We start from the raw sequence: 19,526 nt of genomic DNA, 5'->3' as shown, positions 1-19,526 counted from the left end.
AAAGTGGCAAGAAATTGTACCTTTTTTTTTAATTACAATTTGATTAGTGACATAAAATCTATTAAGGTGCTTAGAGATGGTATTATACAGCAAAAGTTGGAAAGAGTTTTAGACACAACAAGCCAAAAGAGAACAACATTACTTCTCCTCTTGGATATCTGTAATGAAACTTGTCCTGGTCACGGGCAGCAAAGTCTTCTGGATATCGCTCTTGAATTTCTTCATATGTCATCTCTTCACAAATGCCCTACATAAATAAAATAAAAGCTCAAGACATCTATATTAGTTTATTGATTGTAACAAAATTTTTTCAATATGTCACAGTAAATTTAATATAAGTACAAAGTACAGAGTAGGAGAGGGCGGTCAAAAAGATTCTAGTGTGCAAAACAATGCACATGTTTTGTCTTAAACAGGGTGCCCTATGCACTGGGTACATAAACTAGCTAGGCCTGGTGAAGAAGAAAGGGCTGTACTCAAGTGATTGCTGTATTACACGTTTGAACAGAAATATTTGAAAAATTAGTTTTCATAATATCTGCCATAAGGTAAGCACCAACTTTCCTTTTTTTTCAACAAACAGCTTTTCACGTACCACAATAAGACTTGTTGTGCCTAATGAACTATGTTATTTTACACACATACACTAACAATCATTTAAAAAATAAAATTGACAATTATTTTTAAATGAAGGATCATTTTGCCTTTTGGTGAGGGCAAGATGATTCTTTGGACACATTTCACACATATTTTTTTCATTATTTAATTAAAGCTCAAAATATCACTAAAATTTGTTTATAACTTAAAATATAGAGTGAAACCAATCAGTAAATTTTGCAAGATGAAATTTCACATTTAACCAATGACCACATCAATGACCAGGTACCTAGGTACCTTTTTGCAACTTTTATCTTAAATTTTACCCTTTCTAACTAGGTCTTGGTAAAATTGCTTTTAATCCTTGTTATTTACATGAATGTGAACTAAAGAAAGTTGTAAATCGTGTTTTCAGAAAATTTTTTGGGGAGTTTTTTAGCATTTAAAATTTTTATACCTATATACATATTCAATAACCGGGTACCCATTATACTGCATATCAAAAAATACCCCTTCAAAATGCTTCTGACACCATTTTTGATGATTCTCATGTAAAATGAGCCCTTAAATCAAAATATGACCACTGTTTTCTCCCATCACTCCCTTCTCCCCCTTTGATATCGCGCTCCCTAATTTTATTCTGTTTTCAGCAATTACATAGCAATTATTTATATTTGATAGGAAACAAGAAGTTCCGTCTAGAACTAGACGAGCCTACTTTCCCGTATACCCATACTACTTTCTAGTACCTGATCAATATTCTCAAAAATAGCTAAAATCGCAAATTTTTTCAAACATATTTTTTTTAATATTTTAAGCTGATTTCTAGGAATAAAATATTCCTTACTTTTCTCCAAAAAAAACGAACAAATAAAATAGCAGCACCTTTTAAACAAAGCAGCTAATACACTTCTTTCCATTAAAAAATTTTTTTAACAGCTTTCAAAACGAAAAAATAATAATAAGTTCATTAAAATAAATACATCATATAAAAAAAATCGTTTCTTTTTCCCCTGTTGGCGAAAATAATTTTTTAAACGAATTAATGCACTTACCAAAATAAAAAAAAAAAACAATAAAATGACAACTTAAAGAAATAATTTTCATTGTCAAAAAAAAAAAAAAATCGTCTGCGCATATTTTTCGAGTTTATTCACCGAAAACTAAATACCTAAATTAAAACTTTAGCGTGAAAATAAAAACAAATCATATCAACAATAATTATTTCACAGTTAAAACCACAGCAGCGGAGTCGGAGTCAATCTCATTTTGGGATAAAATAGTCGGAGTCGAATATCCAAGAATCGGAGTCAGTCATTTGTCCTCCGTGTATAAATGTTTGCCAAAGCTACGAAGTCAGAGTCGAAGTCGGGGAGTCGGAGTCCGATTAATTGTCGGGAACAGGAGTCAGAGTCGGTGTCAGGTCCCCCTAAATTCTCGGAGTCGGGGTCGGGAGTAGGTACTCAAGAGCTATTTCCAACAAAGTTTGTTTGAAGTAAATCCGCCTTCAAGTACGGAATCTACATTGACTTTCAGTTTCCCCGTAGGTGCTAATGTTAAGGGATTTGAACTGTTCAAAATTGAACGGAAAATTGTTCAAATCAAAAAGATATCTTATATACAAGTTTTTTATCAAAAGCTTTTTCCTACAAAGTTTGTTTGAAGCAAATTCGCCTCACAGTTCGGAATTGCTTTGAATTTCTCCGTAGGCGCTAATGTTAAGTTTTTTTTGAACTGTTCAAAATTGAACAAAAAGTAGTTCAAATCAAAAAGTGAAATATGGGAATGAGGTGTCCTCGCCGAGATCTTTCGAACAAAAAAAGTTTGTTCGAATCGGACTATTCATTCAAAAGTTATTAGGGGGGGGGGGGGGGGGACAGACAGACAGACCGACAGACAGCCATTTTTCCCCATCTCAATACCCTACTTTCCAATTTTTAATTTTTCAATATTTATTTAATTATTTTATTTATTTTTGACTTTTTTTTGTTTTTCACGATAGTTTTAAGATGCATTAAGCCTTCTTTCATGCTTTTTTCTTCTTTTTCTGACTTTTACTGGGAAAGTAGGCTAAAAACAGCATTGTATTGACTGTTATTATTCTTCTGAAGGATTAGAGAAGTGTATACTTCAAAAGCATGCACATTTGTGGCAAGTTGGGACACTCAAGCGAGTGCACCCCCCCCCCCTAAAAAAAAAAAATCTAAAAAATCCTCACAAACCTTTTTTGTTTTTTTTTTTGATAAAGGTTCGTTTTTTAATTTTTTCACTTATTTTCTTGGTGTAAAACCAAAGAATTGGACTCACTTCTCATGCCCGAAAAAATTTTCACGCTAAAAAAAATAAAAATTGATAAACATTTGAAAACATTGCATATTACATACCAGTCACGCTGCAGATCTTAGACGCAAAGAATCTTTTTGCATTATTGACGTTTATTCCAATTACATTTACAGATATAATTAAGATTTTAAATGGAATTAAGTATACTCATAATATGGATTAATATATTTTTATATTTCAGAGGGCATTGCACCCATTGTTTATCATCATTCAATCAAATGTTGTGAAATTATTGAAACATTTGATCAATCGTGTCAACATCAGATTTTGTTGTGTTAAAAAAGAAAATAGTTGTGACTTTTGGTTGCTCAAGAAATGCTTTTGTTATGATGTGAAGTGGAAAACAGTATTACAGCTTTTTTTCTTTTTGTTGATGTACAAACATATTGTTACATCGTCAGTGATACCGAATTAGGAACTTTGTATCTCTCGATGTAGACAATATTTCAGTTGGAATATATGACCTCTCTTTTTTTTTTTGAGTGTACCTACGAATGTCAGACGGCATGACAGCAAAGGTTGAGCAAATGACAGTGAAGATAAAAATTACAGATAACATTTTTCGATGCAATGGGCCACATGTATGAGCTTTGCGGGTCCCATGTGGTCCGCGGGTCGTAAGTTGAACATCACTGGTATAAATAAATGAAATCACTATGAAATACCAAAGCATAAGACCTAATACATCCAGCTACACACATTTCCCAAGATGAGGGTGGAAGAAAACGTCTTAATTAAATAGAAAAGGTGTGAGGAAAAAAAAATATTTTCCTGCTCTAACTCTTCGAAATTCACTGTGGGTACTCGGGTACCCGGTTATTGAGAGTAAGGGAAAATTTTGTCATTGACGCTAGGGTTAAGCTCTTTTATTATGGTATAGCTATGGGTTTAATAAGGGGAGGGTTCAGCTGTCCAGAAAGTTAAATCAATTCTTCGAACAGTTACAGAAATTTTTTGTACAAAAACTATATTTTCCAGCATGACCATCCCCACCCCCAAAATAATTAGTCTGTATCTGCCTTTGGTGTCATGTAACTATGGCGTGAAACTTTTACACATGATCTGGGGTGTGCACAGGGGAGGGGGGGGGGGGGAGAAGGGACACTTGTTGGCCTGGGCCCAAGTCTGAAGGGGGCCAAAGAATTTTAAAAATGAAGGGTGAAATATAGGAAGAGATGTAGGGGTAAATAATATGGAGGAAGTCCATAAAAGTCATTTGTTGACGAGTCCAAAATTTCTGTGCAAGCCCCTGCACATATTACTTTCCACTGTAGTACATTATATCTCAGATGAACCATAACAGAGCTCTAGTTTACAGGATCCAAATAACTTTAGAGCAATACATTGTAGGTTTTTTGCTTTAATATGATAATCTTTGCTTTGATCAGGGTTCATACTCCATTTGGATAAAAAATTTCCATGACTTTTCCAAGACTTTTTCAGGACTTCATAAAGTTTTTCATGACCTTGTCACACTAAGAGAATAGTACTGTTTAATGTAAAACTTAATAATTTCCGGAAATGGGCATTAGAAAAATTGTTACGCGAGTGCCACTGCCTCATTGGAGCACTTACTTGTGACTGAAAAAATATCAGTGCACACTACAGAAACTAATTATTCTTATTTGTCTTTATTATACAAATTCAAGCAAAATAAAAAATAGTGAATGCAACACTGATGTTTAAATGTCTAACAAATATTTAACAAAATAGGGCCATATAGTAATGCATGAGACAAAAATTGAATGAGTCATTACTAAGTTTCCAAAAATAAATTTAATTCATAAAAACATTGTCCTTTGGTGTCAATAGTGCATCTAATCATCCATGTGACTTGACAGTATATGCGTTCATTAAAATAAAGCTACGTTTTCAGTAAATTCCTTTTCCTAAACCAGATATTTCAGTTGGCCACGAGGATCAGTTTTGAGAGCTATATGTAGGGCACTACTGTTTTAGAGTATTAGAATTCCCCTATTTCTATGTTCTATTGCCTTTCTAAAGTCTTCATTTTCTAAAGCCTTCAACATATTAAGATAAACTCTGGTAAATTTAATAATGAATTTTTTACAAGTAGTTGAAACAAACTTGGATGCAAATGAATTACTCTTTTTGAGGGAGCACGGCAAAATCAAGAATGTGCAAGTCCACTAGTACAGAATACAAAATATAGGAAGTGCTGAAAATAATGGTGGATTCAAAATTAGTGACGCTCCAGTAGTAAAATCACATTACAAAAAAAGGCGAGCGGCTGTTACAGAAGCAGATGAAATTGGATTTCAAAACTCGGATTTGTTTTTGAGATCGTTCAATTTATATGCAATATTACTAAATCACTCGATATTTCTAGCGCTCTTTCAGCTATTGTTACTTTTTTACTGCCCAAGACATTTTTCCATGACTTAAAATAAATTTCCATGACTTATATTAAAAATATTAATTTTCCATGACTTTTCCAGGTCTGAAATTTGTTTATTTTTTTTCCATGACTTTCCAGGATTTCCATGACCCGTACGAACCCTGTTTGATTTTTAGTATAATTCTAATTTATTCCCCTCCTTTTTTTGTAGAAGAAAGGGGATTTTCAGACCTCCTTACTTCCTATACACGTCCATGGTTTGAGATTTTTCACCCCTCAAAGATTGAAATTTATTAATCCTACCCTTTACACCAAATTTAAGGGTTGGGGGGGGGGGGAATCTTTACTGTAACCTATAAAAGAAACTGAAACAATCATTATTTAAAACTTCTCTGAACTTCAGCTAAAGCAGATTTCAATAGAAAAGATGTTTTAAAAAATAGGACAAAATAACTTAGGAATATTATTTTAATTTTAAAATAAGATAAATAGAATTGAACTAAATAAAATGAAGCTTTGGCAGAGCATTGGCAACATATATAGACACAAAATTCTTTCTCGCTATTATTTAAACACCAAATTAAACATAAAAATGAACAATGGATTTTCAATTTTGAGCTAATGAAAAATAAAATGAGGGAAAACAGTTCAGAGCAAAAAGAAAGAAAACAGATTTTTTTTTTGCCCAACATTCAGGACATACTATACATGTATTTCTTCAAATTCTACATCAGAATGGAAAAGTGTAAGCTTCAAAAATAGCTTGCAGTAATATTTAAAGAAAAGATTAAAAAAAAAAAATAATAATTACTGCATCAATTTCATTCAAAGCCTTCCACCTTTCTTGGGGTGCATCAATTCCAGCTGCAGTCTGGATGGTTCTTTGCAACTGACTAGTCCACACACGTAAGCGAGGAATGTTTTGTTCTTGAATGAAACGCGCCAAAGCATGAGTGTACTGAAAATAGACAAAATCATTTTAATATATACATAAAACTAACACAGCGGTGCAACAGCCCATGGGGGCTAAGTCAAGGCCTACTGTGCCCATCTCGGTTTACGAGACTGAAGACTCTGGGGTACAAGACGGAAGTTCCGGAGGTGGTCAACCAAACGCAGAACCCTCAGGGTTTGGTTCTGAAGCACACTTGGTACTCATTTTTTCTATCCACTGAAGGGATAACAGGATAACAGGCTTTGTCAATCATGCACAACCCTGGAATCGAAACTGGGTCTGCGGTGTGAAAGCACGAAACACTACCACTGAAATATATGAATAAAATATTCTTTTTTTAATTTGCTTCTGACAAATCAAAGTTTAATGTTTTGTCCCACATTGTTAAATCATCGCAAATATACTTTATTTGCTCTGGTTATTCTAAATACTCTTGTACATGAAAAAAAAAAGGAAAAACACATTATAACATCTCTCATAAAATAGGTAAAAACTCAATTCTCAGGGTTATTTAAGAGACAAAAAGAAATATCATGGTATTTTTCTCTGAGGTCTGAGGTCATGCTACAATGAAAACATACTCTAGTTTATTAAACAAGTCTTCTGACATTAAGTTCTAGTTCTCATCAGTATGTCAAAAAATTAAAGGTACAGCAAGATTATTTAATGTGGAATGATGTGTAAAAATTCTTCAAATGCTTCATTGACCAAATTGCTCACTCCCCCTCCTTTGACAGTGAATTGGCTACACAATAAACAGTTTCTTTGGGTTTAGTAACTTTGAGGTCACTTCATTTTCAATGATTTGAATATTTTAAAAGTTTATTTTAAAAAGTTAGGTATTGGTGAATTTCACTTATGCTCTTGTCTTTTTAGAAAACAGAGCATCAGTACTTAGATTATTTAATTACTTTTTTAGGGAAAAACCAATTTTTACTTCACAGTTTTTCTTTCAGTAATGTCAAATGAATAAAAAGGTAAATAAATTAAAAAATAAAATGAGAGAGAACTATAAATGATTATCCTCCAAAAGAATGATTGTTCATTTTTTAGGAGATCGTATAGCTCTGTTCATTTTAAAAAGTGTATCATTTAGATCCTTTCGTACATGGACAAAGCTTCCATTGTGTTGTCTGAAGACAACAAAGGAAAAACCAAACAACTTGAGACAGAATTGTCAGGGATGCCTCCCTCCCTCCAAAAATAGCAGGGATGCCCCCCCCTAAATATTAAAAAGCCCAAAAATGAAAAATACTTCTCAAAACACTCCTCTCTAAAAATTTCAATAGTGCAGTCTGCGCCATAACCCCTTCAGGTGGGCACCCTTGGAATTGCAAGCAACAAGAAGTAATTACTGACCAAAAAGTCTTAAAAAATGAACTGTAATTGCTTTACACATCCGAACCTAAACGAAATCTTTTTGATTAAATTTTTACTGGCATATTTTCTTACTGTTTGCTACTTTTAGATGAGTTTCTTTTAAAGAATATTAATGATAGAATGGAACACTTTCAATTTATAGGAGTGACTCGCACAGACATTTTATTTGCAACTTTTTCAAATGAACGAAACCAACAAATGGGGGGGAAAAAAACCCGAACGATCCTCTGATGAACAGATCATTAAAAAGAACAACGTAGACAATCTCTAAATATCATTTCATATCTCATTTTCTATAAATTTGTTAGAGATAAATAAACAACTACATAAATAGTTTTGTAGTTTCATTTACTTCTGCAGGCTTCATGCTGCACTTTGGTATGCAAGAAGTTTCAACAAAAATTTTTAGCGAGAGAAAAAAAAACACTATATAAATCATATCATACCTCCCAGCCACGATCAGATAGTTCAGCATCTCCACCAATCCTTCCTTTTAAGTTCAAAATACTCTCACCATGCTGAGAAGGAAAAAAATATTATAAAACAATAATTCTGTTAGTAAGTTTTTCATCAACATTCAACCAGTTTCAGTATCTTCAGGTAAATAGACCACAATGCTATAGACCAATATTAAGATAAATTTGTAAAAAACCAATGCTGTATAAAAGGCAAACTATATAAGTAACGAGAAGGTGGTTCGATTTTGGATATTCAGTTTCTATCGATTAAGAGCTATTATTTTCATTATAACTACAATGTTTAGTGAAGCAATCCTCATATATAAAATAGCCCAAATCACTGATCGAGTAATACTCTGACGTCACCAACAATGAACTTGTGATGAAATAGATGTACTTATATTCGTCAATCCCAACCTTAGCACGAAACCATCAGATTATAAAGGATTAGCGTGAGGGCATTATTTCATTGTTGGAGCACCTAAAATTTGGTTATTTCATTTTAAAAAGGTAGTATTCCTGAAAACTAATAGATGCATCCATTTCTGTAAGCCTTTCCATCTCATCAGTGGTCAGACTGTATGAATAGATTTCTATTCCACACTAAGCCTTAACAATGTAATTTTGTAACAAGAAAAAAAAAACCTTCATATTTATTCATCAGTTTTATAACAGCGCGAGTCCCAACCTTTGTATGCAGCAAACAAATGTTTTTACGCGCTCCTGAAAAGTAGTGAAAATATGACTTGCGTTAGTCTGGCTTTAAGGTAGGTATTTATTGGATATCTTTGATAAAAAGGCAATTTGCCCCTGTCATACCATGACGGGTTATTTTCTAGTTTAAAATGATTGCAAATGTTTTTTTTGCAGCAGAATGCATTGATCTTCGGAACTCATTTGAATGTACCCTAATAGTATAATAGTTAGAGCTTTTTCAAAACATACTTAATGAAACTTTCAGGAAAAAAAAAACTTCTTGAATCTAACTAATACAAGAATTAAAAAAAAGGGGGTGGGGGAGGGGAGTAATTGTTGAGATGAGACAAGTATACCTAATCAACTTCTCGCAATAATCTGGAGGGAAAATTAAATATCTCATTGGAGCAGTTCATTATTTGTTTGAAATAATTTTGGGAGAGTATATCAGTCCCACATGAAAGCAAAAAATAATCATACTAAACAAAAAACGTACATTCAACCACCCATCCTTCCTTCCACCCAACTACATGCATAAATAACAACATGGAACGATTGAAAAGAAAAAAAAAATGCTTCTTTCACAAAAGCATATGAATTATTGTTTAGGTCAGCAACAATATCATAGTCATTTAGCAAAGGAAATGTTCTTACCCTGGTTACATAAATGGAACGAGGTAAAATATGAATGTTCATCAAATAATACACAACACGACTCTGGATGTGACCTATGACGAAATACTGTGTTAGTTCTTTTGTACTAAGAAAACAAGATTAAAATCTTAGCAATAACAGAGTTAAAAATCCAAGATTTACCTACCAAATAACAAAAACTTTTTTGAAAAAATTACATAAGGAGAAAATTCAATTATTGATTTAATATTTTTAAAATTTTTTTTATTCCATTCATATTTTTAATGACTGGATTTTAAAGAATAAGATCTTCAATCAATCATATTTTGTTACTAATTAATACTAAATAAAATATGGATTAGTTTCAAGGCAAAATTCAACAATATTTCTGTGAACACACAGCATGATAAAACTTAAGTAAAATAAAAAAAAAATAATTTTTTGCAGAAAAGAAAGTTATGCAGTTTACTTTTCCGATGAGATTTGCACAACAAACCTCATCAGAATAATTTACGTTTCCTAGCCGACAAATTACGTGATTTCTTTCTCTCTCTTTTTTTTGGCAGATAAAAGCCTTCTTAATTTGAGCTTTAGGGCTGTTGATCATATTCTAACGGGAATTTGTGGGGGGCTAATATCCTTAATCTAATTAAAGTGCTGGATCTAAGATTTTTCAGAGTTTTGGCAAAGACTTGAAACTGCCCCCTTGCCCATTTTCCTGCAAGTTCAATCCAAGTTTCCATCAAGTTTATATCGAGTTAAAAAAAAAAGTATAATTTGATGCCAGGCTGCAGAACCTCAGCTTGACCTAACAATCTATAATTATTAATGTACTTTTATTGGTGTCTCGGGGAAGGAATAAGCCAAAGGAGTTGCAGTGCTCTTTCGGGAAACTACTTATACAATGTTCATGTAATTTTTAGACCTGGGAGAAAGAAAAAAAGAAACCAAGTGCTATGATGATAGCTGATCAACCTCACTTTCCCCTCAGTGAGTTTTATTTAGAAAGATTTCAGATGAAAATGGTCCATGTGGATTGCTGATTAAGAAACTAATAAATGTGTACCATTATCAGTCTTTAGAAGTTACACAAAAATCTGCTATTTTTCTTGTTCTAATTAGAAGCTTTAAAAAAAAAATTATTTAAGGCAAAAAATTTACTACTTTCAAAAGGTATAAAAATTTCAAATATTAATAATTTTCTCATCGCTCTATATGCGAATGAATGCTGATTGCTTATTTAATATATGAAAAATTAAATATCCATAGAGACAGAAACCATGTGAAATGACTTCCCAAGTTTTGAGAATTAAAAAAAAAAAACATTCTTGTCTACTGACTCAATGTTGTTCTAGAGTGTTACGACAGACATCAACAAATATTAATGGTTTAAAGCAAAGATAGTAAATCAGCAGTTTTCTAGAGTTTATCAGTCATTAACAACTTAGGGTGACAAGCGTTCATGACACTGCCTCAAAATCATTAAATTCAAAAAACATATTCAATGGGTTGTTTCCAAAATTTTAAAAGTATTTTTTTCTGACAGAACATGCTTAAAAACATAGGTTCTGACCATTTTTTAAATTATTTGTTTAAGTTTAATATTTTAAAAAAATACTTAAATCATTGCACTTTTATAGTTCACGCTTCTGTCCGATGACATCACAAATGATGAAATGCCATTCAGAGTTGCCATTCACAGAGCAAAATATTTAATTTGCATCTTTACTTACGCGTATTGGCAACGATATGGTTGATAGCAAGCCTAGAGCGCAATTTTAATTCACTTCTTGATTATCATAAAGTGGAAACGTGGTAGAAAGATGCGCCAAAGAGCATCATTTGTGCTGTCATCAAGACCACGCCTTGAAAAATAGGACATTTAAAAAAAATTAATTAAAAAATAACTGATGGGAAAATGAAATTATTTTCTGGGTCCATGTTATTATTTTTTTTGCTTATTCTATCAATTTCAATGACAAAAAGTACTACTTTTGACTGAAGGAAACAACCCCATTGTGTTTGTGGTGCATTACTTCTGATATTAGATTTGTATTAAAGTGGTATTTACAATTGTATCTTAGTATGACAGTTTAAAGAGTATTAATACGAACAGAACAATAAACCTAAAGATTCTCTGTAGTCTTCTGCTAAACTGCCAAATATAATGTGGGCTTTCAGTGCAAGAGTCTTTGATACAGATCATAATTTTTTCAAAAGAATTGCAATTAATTGAAAACTCACCTTCATGCCTGTGAACCAGGACTTTTTCTCCAGCATTGAAGATTTTCATAAAAGAATAAGCTGCTTCTAAATCTTCGTCTAACGTTTGATAAGCCTTTTGATAATGTTCAATTCTTTGCATAAAATCTCTCAAAGCTTCATCTTTATTATCACTATCTCTGTAATCCGGGCTGTGAACTTTAACTTCCTGAAAAACACAAATTTCATTTAAATTTTTAGATTTTTGTAATCACTTATTAAATCCAATAATCTAAAAAAGACTCATAAATAAAAACAAAATGCATCTACACTAGTTTTAGCTTCTAGAATATACAATAGTTTTTTTACTTTTCAGATTTTTTATACAATTATACAAAATACACCTGACACCATGCAGAAACCCTGAAAAGTGCTATAATGCATGCAGAACTAAGATACAATAACTTAGATAAAAGTGGTCTGAGAAAATTAACTCCCCTTCCTTTTACAAGATTTGAAGATTTCTTAAATTTATCATGTCTGTAAAACAGGTAAGAAAAACACTCTCAGCACTTTTGCAGAAAAGCAGGCATTCTTGATACGCTACTGGAGGAGAATGAGCATTGATAATACATTTTACTTTACATCATTTGCATTAAACTGCTACACTGTGTTAAATTGCCTCTTTAATAATTGTTTTGAAATTGTTGCTTGTTATTGAAGTATGGTAAATTAAATTCAAAAATTTTCCTTGTAGGGACTCTAGGATTAAATTAATTTAAAAAAATGGACAATTCCAATGAGTGGCAGTCCTCAAAAAGTTTCATCCCTAAAGATTTTAAAATAACAATGCGATAAAACCTCGTTTATCCGGACCAAAGGCAATCTGTAAGAACACCAATTTGGATAATCCCTGTAATATGGATAGTAAGCAAAATACATTAACAAGTAAGCAGATTTATCACTAGTTACAGAAATATTGTTTATTAGATAAATATAATATATTGCATGACCTATAAGCAGGTGTTCTACATTTAATCAAAAATAAATAAATAAAATAAAATAAATAAATAAATAAAGAGAATCATTTATTTTAAGTATTTCCATTTTAATGATATGCGAAAAAAAATCATTTAAAATAGATTTTACAATCTACTTACCCTAATATTGACTTCTATAATACCTGGATCATTGCATACAGATTCAATGAAGAATAGTTTAAAGCCATATTTTTCACAAACATAATCATAAATTAAATTTCTTCTGTCTGTAGTTGAATTTGTTGCATCATATACCTAAAAAAACATTTAAGAAAACTTTACACAGATTGGATTCAATTTTATTAACATTCATAAGACACCTTACATGTTTCATCAAATCAGACAAATTCAGTTCAACAGTCAAAATAATAAGATGAAAACATTAAATATGGTTTTAAATAGAGCAAGTTGCTAATGTTATTAACTTGACATTTTCTATTTTAATTATCCAGGTTTGTACAAAGCATTTTTTTATCTTTACATTTCCTCTCTTTGGTTCCTGGCCTTTGAAAATATCACAGCAAATTTAGGGGGTGAAAAAATCATTAATATGTGAGTAGAGAGAATTTCCCTAATCGCTTGCACCACAGACATGCTAATAATATTATTACAGCACTTAAGCTAAATAGTAATTAATTTTTAATTCCACTCTTTTTTTTTAATTCCAATTTTAGGCGAAAATTTTGCATAAATTCTTAAATTTAGGAGCAAAAATTCTTGCAATACTTTAAATTTGAATTTCCATACCAATTGAAAAATATGGTTTTTCAAATGTAAGATGAACATTGCTCATCTCTTTATAGTAAATGAAAGTAAGGTTTCAAAGAAATTCTGGAAGGAAGTCTGTGGCGGACCTGCGCCCAGGAGAACCCATAGCACCTACAACATTGAAATTTTGTACAAAATTACTTTGAACCTTGGGGGTGTGCACCTGGGGTTTTATTTTTTTAAATTCGAATTAGTTTTTTCGTAATTAACTTTTAGGGTTCAAATTTTGGGTAAATTGCCTATTCTTGCCTATTAAAGGGGTGAAAAATTACTTGCACATACTATTATGTATCATTGGAAAGGGTAGAATTTTCCGTGTTCTGCACAATTTGTTTCAATGCTCTAACTTAAATACAGCAGGAGTTATTTGCGTTTTTAGCTCGAACTGTTTTAGGCTTAGCTAAAATTTAGGCACTACTTTCTTTATTGAATCTATCAGTACAAAGCGAAGGAATTGTCCCACAGTTTTCTTTTTGACACCACTGGAAAGAGTGACTTTTTTTACTCCAGATCTAACTCGACCTATGGTCAAAAAATTAAGTTTCTATCTCCAAAGGAAAAAAAAGTTACAAGCTGTTAAAAATAAAGTTTGAATATCATTTCCATTAAAATTATTGATGTTTTATTTGGCGTTTCCATAGTTACGTCTTTTCGATTTGCATGTTTCTTCTTTCTTATTCACAAACTTCAAGGTTTTCAATTTTAACGGGAAATCTTAGGCTAAACTCAATTTACGCCCCGAGCTAAAGAGCCAAATATATTACTAGAAACCACGAATATGAAAGCGACTTTTCAAACGTACAAAACTGCAGTTTTGCAATGCTAAGGAGCCCCTTATCCCTTACGGCTCTGCAAGTTGGTACAAGTTATTTTGAAAATCGGGGAATGGGTGCTTTTTGATAATGCTCATAATGCGTTTTTAAACTGTTTCTTTTAAATTGACGATTTAAATCGTTGCGAATCAAATACGATTGAGAAGCAATCTTTGGGGGCTGGTGAGCGTTAGCGAGTAGGGAACAGAGCCCCCTAGTTAACTAAAAAATAATTAGAATGTCTATAATGAATAAAAGAGAGAGGGGGAGGGGGGAGACTCAGCAGTATTTTTTTAGCACATTTTGTATTCCGTTTCTTTTTATGGTTTTTTGAAGGAAAAGATTTTTTTTTTGACTTCAATCATGGCTTTCTTCCACATGAATCACTTTAAGTTCTTCTTCTCTCTTTCTTCTGATAATTTACTACTAACTTTTCATACTCCATGCATTATTCATCAGTGGTTAGAATTTTATTTAATACAGTTCACACTCATTGTAAAGTCAAATAACGCACACACGAAGTCTATCACTATAGGGAGAGGTCATGTACAAGATAGTGCATGCTATTTAGTCCATTTTTAAAAATGCAGAAATAATTTTGACAAGAGATTCATTCTTGCGGATTCATTCATTTAAAAAAAGAATCAAGAAACTAAGTTAACAAGTTAGAAATTAAAAAAAAAAGCAATACTAACCACAAATTACACATAACTTTAAAATAATACATTCAACAACATAATATATAGCAAATAACTGAAATAAATCATTTATTTTTTAAATCATAAATCATATGGTTTGCTTTTGTTTCGTTACAGATATTATCGAAGTACACTTTCTCCTCTTATATAATGTAGAAGCATTCCGCCTTGAGTTTTTAAAAAAGTATAATTCATAATGTTTATACTTTGAGTGTTGTTTTCATCATTTCTTTAACTCTTTCACCATCATCATAATACTTTTTTCAACGAAAATATTTTACCTTTAGCAACATGAAATGGTTAAATATTAATTTTTGACACTTAAAACATCGAAACTTATTAATTTTGGGCATTATAAAGGAATGAAAAGTTCCATTTGGAGGCTATAACAGCATTGAAATAACATTGCATCCATAGAATAGGAAACAAGACCATATTATAAATAGTTCACATATTTTTACTTTTATCAAATTATAAATTAATTCAGTCATAGATTTTTGCCTTACATGTTTAAGTTGAATTTCTAGAATATCTGTTCTTGCGACTCACAATGTTAAATTGATAATTAAAATACTTAACAGCAAAAATGTACTACAGATTGAAACTGCAATATATACATGAATTGTAATAAAAAATACATATTTTGATATGACTTCAATAAAAAAAAAAAAAAGCAGCATTCAGAGGGTTAAATTACTCATGAATAACCTAAGACTCAAATTAAAATACTACAGAATACATGTAGAATAACCATTTATTTTATAATTCATATTAAACAATTTATTTAGTTTTTTAACAGAATTTACTTACTGCAACTTCTCCCTCCGTCAAAAGCCATTGACAAACATCTTCTAATGCATCAAGGGCACATTTACTAAAAAGACAAACCAAAACAGTGTTAATCCAGAATAACATTAAAACAATTGAAAGGACAACGCACTGAGAAAACAAGATACCATTCATTAAACTTAGTAAAATATGAATTAAAAGTCAAAAATTTATTTAACTTAATTCTTAAATTTAGTAACAATTGTTTCAATAAAAAGAAAATGTGCTGTTTGCAGCTACTTTATTAAAACAGAATTCAAAATTTAAGAGGCAGCATAGTTAAAATATACATGCCACATAATGTTATTGACTCCCCCCCCCCCACTCTCCACAAGCAGGTGAGGTTACATACTACCAGTTTAGGGGAGGGGGGCATGCTGAAGAATGCCTCCCCCCATAAATGAGTCAACAATTCGTCCAGGAATAAGGCACCTACTAAGGCTATAAATTATAATGCCATAAATTAATTTAATAAACAATGAAAAGAAGTAGTACTTCAAATATTGACTTTCTAGTCTGATTAATGAATTGAAAACAATACTTCAATCTATTAAAAAGTTTATTCATATAGGTCTTGAACAAAATGTGGACGGATACTATTGTCAACACTTTGGGAGGGACCTGCATTACCCTCCTCTTGTACCTGTGCCTGCTCAAAATAAACTAAACATTTTACTATTTCAAAAATTCAAAAGTTAAATGCAGTTTTTCAACTAATCTCACAATTTTAAATTTTCTGATCTGTGGTTTTTTCTTATTTCACAGAAGTATTAACAAGAAACATTCAAAATCTACGCTATTTCTTAAATTGTGGTGCAAAATTTTTACTTAAATCACCTCAGGTTTTTTAGGTAAAAGATTCTGAATTCTTCCAGATAGACACAAGTGTTTAGTACTTTATAACTGCTCAAGAAAAACCTTTAAATATTCAACTCAAAATATCTTTTAACAAATACGTTCCATGTAAAACATTGCGTTACACAAAGTCTGTCAAACAGTCAGGCAACAGTTTGTCAAGCATTAGATCAGGAGCTACACAGATTTAATTTCCACCCACAGCCTAAAGTTTTTTTTGAGCTGCTCAAATTTGAACAAAAGCTTCCAAATCAAAAACTGAAAACATGAACTGACCTGAGATGTTTCAGTAAGATCTTTGAAACAGTAAACTTTCTTTGAATTAGTTTATTTACTGTTGTTATTTAAGGAAAGACATACATATAGATCAACAAACATATTTCCCCCTTCTCATAAGCATATTACTTTAAATTAATATGAAATATTTGTTGAACAAACAATTTTGGAGTTTTTGCTTGTAAGGATCTTTTTTTTTGGGGGGGGGGGGGGGCGGGGAGTTGTTTTAACAGTCATCCAAAGGGTTCCACATGTTTTCGTCCATAGCAAAAAAAAAAAAAAAAAATATATATATATATATATATATATAATAATAATAATAATAATAATAAAAGTGAAAAATATTGAAAAGACGACTGGCATGGTTCTGGAGTGATCTTATGGATATGAATTTATTTTTTATTTTTACTTTGACAACTGGAAAAAATTTCTATCATGTTGAACATCGGAATTGTCTCTTTTTATATGGATTTCAAAGTAAGATAATTTTGTTATTGGCAGGTACTGTCCCGTGGATGGCTAATTATCGGAACTTGTTTTCCTAATTAGTCGAGGCGAAACCCCCTGCTTTTAGTTTTAGGTTTGAGCTCTTGTTTATTGTTTATAGTTTAGCAAGTGGTGCATTTGCCTAATGTTACTCTATATTGCATGTACTGGAGCTTAAACATTCTCTTTTAGTTCATAGTTAAAAAAAATTTTTTTTGTTCTTTTGACTATAATTAATGAATCCTCCACGGCTGATGCGCTCTGGATTCATACTTTATCTTTTCCTATTTAATAGCTATTTGCAATTTTCCTTTTTATCATCATTATTTTTATATAATTTGTTTAATATTTGAAATTTTGTTTGCTTATTATATATATATATATATATATATATATATATATATATATATATATATACAGTCGAACCTCCATATATCAAACTTCCACATATCGAAATTTTCTATATATCGAAATCCCAGCAAATTTCTATGTTCATTACATAGAAAAATTGTTTCTATATATCGGAAAAATCTCTATATATAGATTTTTTTTTTGAGACATTCGTAGATTTTTTTTCTTCTTTAGACTGTTTGTCTCATGAAAAATGAAGGTTAGGGGAGAAAATTATGTTCTCTAAAGGTTGCTACGAAACTCATAAGGAATTTGGGGTTGAGGGGTGTGTAGATAGGTCGTTGTTTCGTTCTAGAATTCTTAAATTCCCTCAAGTTTATTCAAATATCTTAGTTGTAACCAGTAACATTGTAAAATCAGTTTCAAGTCATCCCTTTTGTCTGTTGATTATCATTTTAGCTGAAGTAAAAATCATTCAAGTTAAGTAGATTATTTTTTAAATTTTCTCTTGATTTGTCAAAACGAAAATCCCCTAATGATGTGGATCAAGTTGAATTGCCGAAGAATGAAAATGTAGGAAGGTGCAAAAATGTAATTTCTGTTATTTTTTTAATTATTAACTTTCATTTAATCTGATGCTCCTATAAATTAAAAATTAGGTTTCATACACGAAAATTAGCTTTAATTTTAATGTTTTAAGAGATTTTTAGGATAAAATAAGATCGTTTCTATATATCGAAATTTCTATGTATCGAATTTTTTTACGGCAATTTGCTACTTCGATATATGAAGGTCCGACTGTATATATATAAATTAATAAATGCAAAATAAATAAATAAATAAATAATAAATGCACTTTAATTTTAAACTGTATCATTAATATTTTCTAAATTAATTATTGCATACAGAAAACATTTCGGCAAGAAGTTTTATTTTGTATGATATGAGTTTTGAGCATAAGATCAGAGTTCTTTATTTGAAAACAAGCTGCCTATTATAAACCCTACCTTAAGGTTAGAATACAAAAGATGGAACATGGAAAAAATTATTTAATACTTACTTTCGGATAGCCATTGCTATCACATTATCTGGGCGAAAGAAATCATGGCTTTTATATGCTTCAGTAGCTAACCTTCGATATTCACCAACATTGAATACTGTAGAAAAGAGAAAATATAAAATTAAAAAAAAAAATCTATAAGCATTTTGTTATTCAAATTCAATCAAAAACATTTACAGGGAAAAAACTATAAAAATGTATTTTACATTTAAACTGATGCACTATTACTATTTTGTCAATCAACTGTTGCATAAAAAAAAGAAACACTTTAGCCAAAAAAACGAGCTGATGTGTGCCTCACATGACTTCCTTTTACTCCAATTTAATGTCATTTCCCCATTATTGGTAATTTTAATTTGATTCAATAGTTTACTCTCTAAATATCACCAACAGTGGCCAAATTGAAACCAGATAAAAAAAAAAAGCCAAGTTTTGTCGCCAAGTTGGCGACAAAACATGGCAACCAAAAGACTGGCGATATATCGCCAAGTGTCCGCCAAATTGTAACACCACTAGAGTTTACATCGAAATTAACAATGATTTCCCCCCAAAAAGGGGCAAAAGATCCCCTTAGAAACACTCGAATGCACCAAAAAGGGGAGGTGCACAACTAGACCCCACTAGGAGTCTACATACTAAATTTCAACTTTCTAGGACATACTGTTCTTGAGTTATGCGATATACATCCGCATATACGTACATACAGATGCCACAAGAAAACTCGTTGTA

General features: G+C 31.3%; 1 protein-coding gene across 2 annotated transcripts in view; it reads right to left on the bottom strand.

The window, feature by feature from the left end:
• Positions 1 to 142: 142 nt before the first annotated feature.
• LOC129234002 (6-phosphofructo-2-kinase/fructose-2,6-bisphosphatase 1-like) overlaps positions 143 to 19,526 on the bottom strand; it is a gene marked incomplete at its 3' end in the record, with an annotated part of 54,609 nt that continues 35,225 nt past the window's right edge. For both annotated transcript variants that reach the window (XM_054867911.1, XM_054867910.1), the window contains 8 exon segments: positions 143 to 247; positions 6,111 to 6,257; positions 8,081 to 8,152; positions 9,443 to 9,516; positions 11,666 to 11,852; positions 12,784 to 12,918; positions 15,752 to 15,815; positions 18,798 to 18,894. In XM_054867911.1, coding sequence (XP_054723886.1) covers positions 143 to 247; positions 6,111 to 6,257; positions 8,081 to 8,152; positions 9,443 to 9,516; positions 11,666 to 11,852; positions 12,784 to 12,918; positions 15,752 to 15,815; positions 18,798 to 18,894 — 881 coding nt within the window.

The sequence above is a fragment of the Uloborus diversus genome, unplaced genomic scaffold (genome assembly GCF_026930045.1).
Source record: "Uloborus diversus isolate 005 unplaced genomic scaffold, Udiv.v.3.1 scaffold_897, whole genome shotgun sequence".
Taxonomy (NCBI): Eukaryota; Metazoa; Arthropoda; class Arachnida; order Araneae; family Uloboridae; genus Uloborus; species Uloborus diversus.
The sequence above is the reverse complement of the archived record's forward strand: the minus strand, read 5'-3'. Positions and strand labels throughout refer to the sequence as shown.